The sequence below is a fragment of the Gracilinanus agilis genome, unplaced genomic scaffold (assembly GCF_016433145.1).
Source record: "Gracilinanus agilis isolate LMUSP501 unplaced genomic scaffold, AgileGrace unplaced_scaffold55921, whole genome shotgun sequence".
In the NCBI taxonomy this organism is placed as follows: Eukaryota; Metazoa; Chordata; class Mammalia; order Didelphimorphia; family Didelphidae; genus Gracilinanus; species Gracilinanus agilis.
In genome coordinates, this window is record NW_025391267.1 from 103 (window position 1) to 7,774 (window position 7,672).

A 7,672-nucleotide genomic window follows, 5' to 3' on the forward strand; every position below is an offset into this window, starting at 1 on the left:
CCAGATTTCGGGGCTCCTGGAGGAAGCAGGCCTAGAGCCCTGACTCTGGGGTCCGTAAGTGCGAGGTCTGTCGAGAGGAGCTGAGCAGAAGCCTGAAGCTGTGATCCCCCACGGAGCCCCTGACTGGACCTACGCAGCGGGTTGATGTGGGCTCAGAGGGAGCGGGCCAACCAGGGCTCCTCGGTGGTCGAGGACAGGCTCTCGGGTGCCCAGGCTCCTCCTTCTTGGCTTCCGGACTCCCTCGAGGGCCGTCCTTGGACCTTGGTCCTTTCCAGCTAGGGGTCCCTCAAAAACCCGCGCCCGCATCTTAGGTGGCGGAAGTCTTCCGAACTCGGAGTGGGGGCTCTCAGGCTCGGGCGCTTCCACCTGGGTGGAGCAGCACCTTCGGAGGGGGATTTAAGGTCGTAGCTTCGGGGGTCCCACCCGCACTGCCTTCCCCATCTCTGGGGCCCTTCAGGGGGTCAGGAGCTACGCCTCAGAAGGGGGGGTCTCTCCGAGTGGATTCTGGGGGCCCGCAAAGGGGAGAATGGACCGAGGTTCTGTAGGAGCCCAGCGCCCCTCATTGGCTGGCCCGTTGTGTCTCGGAGGGCCAGTCTGGGGGTCTCAAGGACAAGGTCTCTCAAGCAGGACCCTGACCCTCGTGCCACTCAGAAGGCAGGCGCCAGAGACAGCGGGATCCCTCAGAGGACCAGGGAGCCTCCAGGGCCGGGTGCCTCAGAGGAGGGTGTCTTTCTAGGTAGCGCCCAACTCCAGGGTCTCTCACAGGGCGGGGCCCGGCCTCGGCTCACACAGGGACTGGTGGCAGCGCGGGCGGGCAGGGGAGGAGTCCTGGACAGCTCCGCCTCCTTCCCTCCCTCCCTGCCGCTGGGGCTCGGGCAGGGGCGTCCACATCCCCCGGCAGCGAAGCCGGAGCCGGAGCCCGAGCAGGAGCCGGGCGGGGGCAGCGCGGGCCGGGGCTGGGCCGGGCCGGGCCGGGCCGGGCCGGGCCGAGCCAGGAGCCGGAGCCATGGAGTTCCGGCAAGATGAGTTTCGGAAGCTGGCGGGCCGCGCCCTGGGCCGCCTCCACCGGTGAGTGAGCGCCGGGTGGTAACATCGCCCGGGACCCCTGGACAGCGCGCTCACTGGGGCTCCCTGCCCGGTGTACCCACTCCCTGTCTCTGTCTCTTCCTCCCTTTCCTCGTCTCTCGCGTCTCTCGCTCTGCTTCCTCCTCCCTCTGTCTCTCCCATCTCGTTCCGTGTCTCTTTCTCCAGAGGTCTGGGTCGCGGGCGGGCCGGGAGCCTCCCCTCCCGCCTCTCTGCCTCCGGCATCTCCTGCCAGTCCTCATCTCTCGGGGTTCCTCCTTTCTTCCTCTCCCAGCCTGTCTCCCTGGCCCAGACTGCCCAGCAAGTCTCTGTGTGCATCTCTGCCCCCCTCGGCCCCTCCCTTTAATCCACTGCTAAAGCGGATTGCCGAGGGAGGGGTGGGAGGATCTATGTGTCCTTGAGGGGAGTTAAGCCCAGAAGGGGCTGAGGGCCCAGCCTGAGGCCTAGGTGGGGGGGGGGAGCCGCGGGGGGAGCCCTGAGTCTGGGAGCTTCTCCAGGATGCTTCTGAGGAAGGACTTCCCCCCGGGAGGCCAGGGCCCACAGAGGACTCCGGGCTCTCTGGATCAACTGGTCCTCCAGTCCTGTTGGAGTCTAACCGCTGTCCTTCTCGTAGCTAGGACTGGCTCTGAGGGATGGGAGAGGCTGCGGTGACCTTGACCCCCCTCCCCAACACCCACAGCCTCGGCCCCTCCTTCCTTCTCACCTGCTTTCACACTCCGCTCAAAATATTCCAGTGTGAAGGGGAAGAGGGAGAGATGCAGCCCCCACGTCTCCGCAGAGCCCGGGCAGGGCTGGGGAACCTCTTTAAAAGCCCCCAGCAGGTCTTCCTGCCCTTGGCTCTGCCTCTGATCTCTGGGTGTCTCTCTGAGGGTTTTTCAGTCAGTGTCTCTGGGCCTTCCTCCATCTCTAATTCACTTCTCTCCTCTACGGGCCTCAGTTTCTGTCTCTGTTCCCTCTGGGTTCTCCCCTGGCCCCGGCTGGGTTAGGTGTCCATGGGGTCAGTGCCTCCGTTTTTGTCGGGCTCTGGTCTGAGGGGAGAACGCAGGGAGGCCCGGACTCCTGACCATATCCTGCCCTCGGGCCAGAACTGAAAACAGCCTGGCTCCCTCAGGGCAGGATTGTGGGCCAGGGAGGCAGAGAAGGGAGCACATCTCAGAGACCGGGCTGTCTCTCTCGGGCAGAGCTGGGGCTGAAATGTGACACCCAGAGAAGCTGAGAGGAGCCGCAGCCCCCCACCCCCCCTGGCCAATGCCTCCGCGGGTGGACGATCGATGAGCCACCGCAGCCGGAACCCGACACTCCACAATAAGTTGGGACTGAAGCTATGGGCTGGGAGCTAGGATGCCTGGGTTCCTGAATGCCCAGATGGGTGACCTTGGACATTCGCTGACCCTCTCTGCCCAGCCCTCAGTTGGTAAGGGCCCACTGAGAGGCTGGAGATGGGGCAGCCCTAGTGAGAGAACTGCTTCTTGTCCCTTGTGGAGAGGAGGAAACAGACCCAGGAAGGAGTAGGAGGTATCCAAGGTCACATGCAGTAGTGGAGGCCACGTAGGGGACCCTGGGGTGCCCTGTTGCCATCACCTTTTTGGTATGCCCCCCCCCCCCGTCTTTCTTTGTTCCTTTCTGTCTCTGCCTTCCCCATCTCCCTCTGTGTGCCGTCCATCCGTCTTCGAATTTGCTCCTAAATTCTGCGCCTTCTCTTGGCCTCTATTTCTCCTGTGCTTCTGCCCCCTGTCGCTCAGTCAGTCTCCCAACCCCCACGCCTCCATTTGCCCCTCTCCGTCTTTGTCTCTCTCCCAGTCTCTGCGTTTCTCTAGCTCTCCTCTCTCCGTGTCTCTCCTCTGTTCCTCTTTGTCTCTCGCGCTAACTCGGAGTCTCTTCCATTTAGTCTCTGACGTTCGCCCGTTGGACACCTCTGTTTCCCGGCACCCCCTTCTTCTGCGTCTTTGCCTCCCTCTCTGCGTGTCCCTCCCCCGGATGGGGCCTGGGTCCGTGCCCGTGTTCTTTCTCCCCCACCCCAGCCCGTCTGGCCGTTCCCTCTTTCTCTGTGGCTCTTTAGATTTCTCTTCCTCCCCCGTCTCTCTCGGGTTCCATCTGTTCTCAGCTTCTCTCCTGGCTCAGCTTCCTTCCCTCCTCCCGCTCCATCTCTCTCCGTCCTGAGTCTCGGTCTCTGGCTCCTGCCCCAGCCTCCTCCTCACCTGCACTTTCTGTCTATTCCCTCCGCTTCCTGCCCTCAACTCCCGCCCCCTCCTCCCCCCACTGTCTCTCCCTCTCTGTGTGTCTCTGTCTCGGCGTATCGCTGTCTCTGTCTTCGGGCCAGCTCCTACAGTCGTCATCCCAGGCTCACAGTCCGCCCCCGTTCACAGGAGCGCCCCATCTGTCTCTCTGAGAACCCCCTCGGATGGCTGGGGAGCAACTGGGAGTGGGGAGAGGGCGCAGGGCCCCACGTGCTCAGAGTAGGGGCCAGCTTTGAGCAGTGACTAGAGGCAGGCAGGTTTCTATCTCAGCCCCAGCCGAGAAACAGCTGTTCCTGCGACACCTTCCCGCCAGCCTCCTTCACACCTTGGGCTGCCGAGTACATTTCTGGGAATGTGTGTGCGTGCGCGCGCGTGCGAGCACGGGGGCCGCTGGGACCGAGACGGCCAGGCAGCCAACTTCCTCCAGCCCCTGCTCCCCCCCCCCCACCGCAGTGCCTCCCTAACCCCTCCCTCAAATCCCCCTCGCATATTGGGGCCTATTCTAGGGGCCCGGAGGAAGCTGGGACCACGGACGCGTGGGTCCCCGGGGGACTTGGCCAGCACAGGATGCGGGCTGAGATCTCAGAGGGCAGGGGATGGGGGACCGCATACCTGGGTCCCTAAAGGGGAGGAGTTGAGGGAGGAGGGACTCCGGGCTCCCGGAGGGGGCCGGATCAGGGGAAGGGCACTCCCGGTCCCCCAAAGAGAGCCCTGGACAACAGCTCAGGCTTCCATGGCTCAGGCTCCTGGAGAAACGTCAGGAAGGCGCTGAGACGCTAGAGCTGAGCGAGGAGGGCCGGCCGGTGGCTTCTGGAGGGGCCGCAGGGCGGCCGCGGCCGGTGCTGGACTGCACGTGCTGGGGGCTCCCCCGCCGGTACGTCATCGCAGTCATGAGCGGTCTGGGCTTCTGCATCAGCTTTGGCATCCGCTGCAACCTGGGCGTGGCCATCGTGTCCATGGTGAACAACAACACGGTGCATAAGGGCGGCCACGTGACTGTGCAGGTACGCCCCGGGGTCCCTCCCTCCCCTCTCCGGCTTCCGAGAGTGGGGGGGGGGGGGCCAGAGCACGAGGGCCTCGGGGAGGCGAGAGGATAGGATGGGCGAGACTTGAGGCCCTGGAAACGCAGGGCCCCCGGGAGGCTCAAAGCCCCAGACGCCCGAGGATGGGCCGAGCCAGTCAGGGAGATCCGGAGACCCGGAGAAGTCGAGACTTCAGGCCCTGGTGACGGACGGACGGACGGACGGAGCAGATGGCTACTCAGCGACGTGAGGCAGGGCTTGGAAACGCAGAGCTCCAGCTAATTCCCAGTGCCGAGAGGGATTGTCAGAGTTTGGGAGGCGTGGATGGAAGGGCGGTCTTAGGGGCTCAGGGGGATGCAGGAACAGAGCCTGAGCCAGAGACGCATAGAGACACTCAGGGACCCCGGCGCCAAGGCAGTGCTGATATGTAGCGGGACGGGGCAGGGCACTGAATGCCCAAGGGATGGCCCTAAACTGGACTGGGGTGCTGGATCCAGGGATAGTCACTGATTGGCTGCTTGCTGCGGGGGGCGGTTCTCTTCTGCGCCTGTACAGAAAGCTCAGTTCAACTGGGACCCTGAGACCGTGGGCCTCATCCACGGTTCCTTCTTCTGGGGCTACATCGTCACACAGATTCCCGGGGGCTTCATCTGCCAGAAGTTTGCGGCCAACAGGTGGGGGCGGAGCCGAAACAGCTGGATTTAAGCAAAAGGGGCGGGACCAGGGGAAGGGCGGGGCTAACCATTTGAGGGCGGGGCCAAGGGGCGGGGCCATGGTTCAAGTCCGCTTCGCCTCCTCTGCTGTCCACAGGGTCTTCGGCTTCGCTATAGTGGCCACTTCCACTCTCAACATGCTGATCCCCTCCGCGGCCCGTGTCCATTACGGCTGCGTCATCTTTGTGCGGATCCTGCAGGGGCTTGTGGAGGTGCGAGCCCCTCCCCATTCCGCAAGCGTCGCCCCTTACTTCTGAGGCCCCCGGCCCCAGCTTCGTCCCCTCCAGTCCTCCCTCCTCTCTTCCTAGCGGCGCCCCCCCAAGCCAAGTCCCAGCCTCGGAGTCCCTGACACCCTTTCTGCCTCCCAATCCCTCTCAGGGCGTCACGTACCCGGCCTGCCACGGGATTTGGAGTAAGTGGGCCCCGCCGCTGGAGCGCAGCCGGCTGGCCACCACAGCCTTTTGCGGTGAGTGAGAACTGGGGAGTGATGGGGGCAGAAGGGGCTGGCGGAGGGGACATTTGGGTTTCGGGTGCCTGGACCCCAAAGTGGGGGCAGGATCGGGGGCAGGGCTGGCCTGGCCTTGCACTTTGACTTCCCGGCCCGGGCCTGTCCCGCAGGCTCCTACGCTGGAGCGGTGGTTGCCATGCCCCTTGCCGGAGTCCTCGTCCAGTACTCAGGATGGAGCTCCGTGTTCTACGTCTATGGTGAGTGCGAAGTTGGGGAGCCACCCCGGGGGCGACCTGGGCTGGGGTTCGGACCGCCCGGCAAGCTTCAGCTCTCCCGCCTCCCCCGGTCTCTCCCCTCCGGCCCTCAGGGAGCTTCGGGATCTTCTGGTACCTCTTCTGGCTCCTGGTATCCTACGAGTCTCCGGCTCAGCACCCAAGCATCTCCGAGGAGGAGCGCAAGTACATTGAGGACGCGATCGGCGAGAGCGCCCGCCTCATGAACCCGCTCGTGGTCAGCCTGAGGAGCCCGGGGGTTCCCGGACAAGGCTTCGGATGGGGGAAGGGAGGGCGGGAAGAGGCCTGAGTGCAAGGGGCGGGGCCTACAGCGAAGTAGACAGAGGGGGAGCATGTCCAGGTGCCAGGAGCCGGGCCGGGGTGGGAGAAAGGACGCCTGAGTCCTCAGGAACAGGAAGGGGGGCAGTGGTCCTGTGCAGGCAGTGCAGCCAGCCTCAAGGTCCACTCTGAGCTCAACACGCCCTCTCCGACCGACAGAAGTTCAGCACTCCGTGGCGTCGCTTCTTCACGTCCATGCCCGTCTACGCCATCATCGTGGCCAACTTCTGCCGGAGCTGGACGTTCTACTTGCTGCTGATTTCGCAGCCCGCCTACTTCGAGGAGGTCTTCGGGTTTGAGATCAGCAAGGTGGGCCCCGCCCCGCCCCCTGCTGTCCCACCTTGGGCTGTAGCGGGGCGGCGGGGGAGAGTCCCCAAAGCAGGAGAAGAGGCGAGAAAGAGCCAGCGGAGCACCTGAGGGGGGTGCGGAGCCAGAAAACAGCCCCTCTTCCTTCCTCCTCCCCTCACTCCCCAGGTGGGCCTCGTGTCGGCGCTCCCACACCTCGTCATGACCATAGTCGTCCCCATTGGGGGCCAGATCGCCGACTTCCTGCGAAGCCGCCACATTATGTCCACCACCAACGTCCGCAAGATGATGAACTGCGGGGGTGAGAGGCGGCCTGGGCGACTGGAAGGGCTTGGACTGGGGTCCGGGATGCCTGGCTCCAAGGGAGGCAAGACTTGGGGAGGGGCCTTCTTTGCGGCCCTCCTGTGTTACGGCGCGGGCCCTCTGGATCCCCGAGGGGGTGGGGCCGGGGTAGGGGCGCCCAGATCCCCGGGGGACCGCCACAACTTCTGAGTTTTCGCAGGCTTCGGCATGGAGGCCACATTGCTCCTGGTGGTCGGCTACTCTCACTCCAAGGGAGTGGCCATCTCCTTTTTGGTTCTGGCGGTGGGCTTCAGCGGCTTTGCCATTTCGGGTGAGGCCTGAGGCTGCGACTGGGGCTGGGGGAGGGGCTAACCCGGGCCCTTTCTCAAGCTCTGGCGGTCCCCAGGCTTCAACGTGAACCACTTGGACATCGCACCGCGCTATGCCAGCATCCTCATGGGCATCTCCAACGGCGTGGGCACTCTCAGCGGCATGGTGTGTCCCATCATCGTGGGGGCCATGACTAAGCACAAGGTGAGGGCCCGGTTCCTGCCTCACCCCCCTCCACTTCCCTCTCATCCACAGCTCTTCTGATTCTTTTTGGTTCTCAGTCTGACTACCTAACTTCCTCCTGGAATCTCACTAGCTCTTTCTTTTCTCGCTTTCTCCTTGTGTTCTCTCTCTCTTACTTGGAATCCCTCTGCCCCCCCCCTTCCTCTCTCTCTTCTTCCTCTTCCTACTCTCCTTGTTCTTCTTTCTTCTTCTTCTTCTTTCTTCTTGTTCTTCCTCTTCTTCCTCTTCTTCCTCGTCTTCCTCTTCTTCTTCTTCTTTCCTCTTCTTCTTTCCTCTTCTTCTTTTCTTCTTCTTTTCTTCTTTTCTTCTTCTTTTCATCTTCTTCTTCTTCTTCTTCTTCTTCTTCTTCTTCTTCTTCTTCTTCTTCTTCTTCTTCTTCTTCTTCTTCTTCTTCTTC

The 7,672-nt window shown here is 63.3% G+C and overlaps 1 protein-coding gene across 1 annotated transcript in view; it reads left to right on the forward strand.

Annotated features, from left to right (window-relative positions):
• The first annotated feature begins 1,006 nt into the window (after positions 1–1,006).
• The window catches only part of SLC17A7 (solute carrier family 17 member 7), an 8,554-nt gene continuing 1,888 nt past the window's right edge, over positions 1,007–7,672 (forward strand). The window contains exons 1-11 of the mRNA XM_044684778.1: positions 1,007–1,068; positions 4,063–4,324; positions 4,898–5,016; positions 5,153–5,267; positions 5,434–5,521; positions 5,674–5,760; positions 5,871–6,013; positions 6,274–6,423; positions 6,589–6,721; positions 6,923–7,033; positions 7,109–7,236. Coding sequence (XP_044540713.1) covers positions 1,007–1,068; positions 4,063–4,324; positions 4,898–5,016; positions 5,153–5,267; positions 5,434–5,521; positions 5,674–5,760; positions 5,871–6,013; positions 6,274–6,423; positions 6,589–6,721; positions 6,923–7,033; positions 7,109–7,236 — 1,398 coding nt within the window. The remainder of the gene's footprint in view (positions 1,069–4,062; positions 4,325–4,897; positions 5,017–5,152; positions 5,268–5,433; positions 5,522–5,673; positions 5,761–5,870; positions 6,014–6,273; positions 6,424–6,588; positions 6,722–6,922; positions 7,034–7,108; positions 7,237–7,672) is intronic.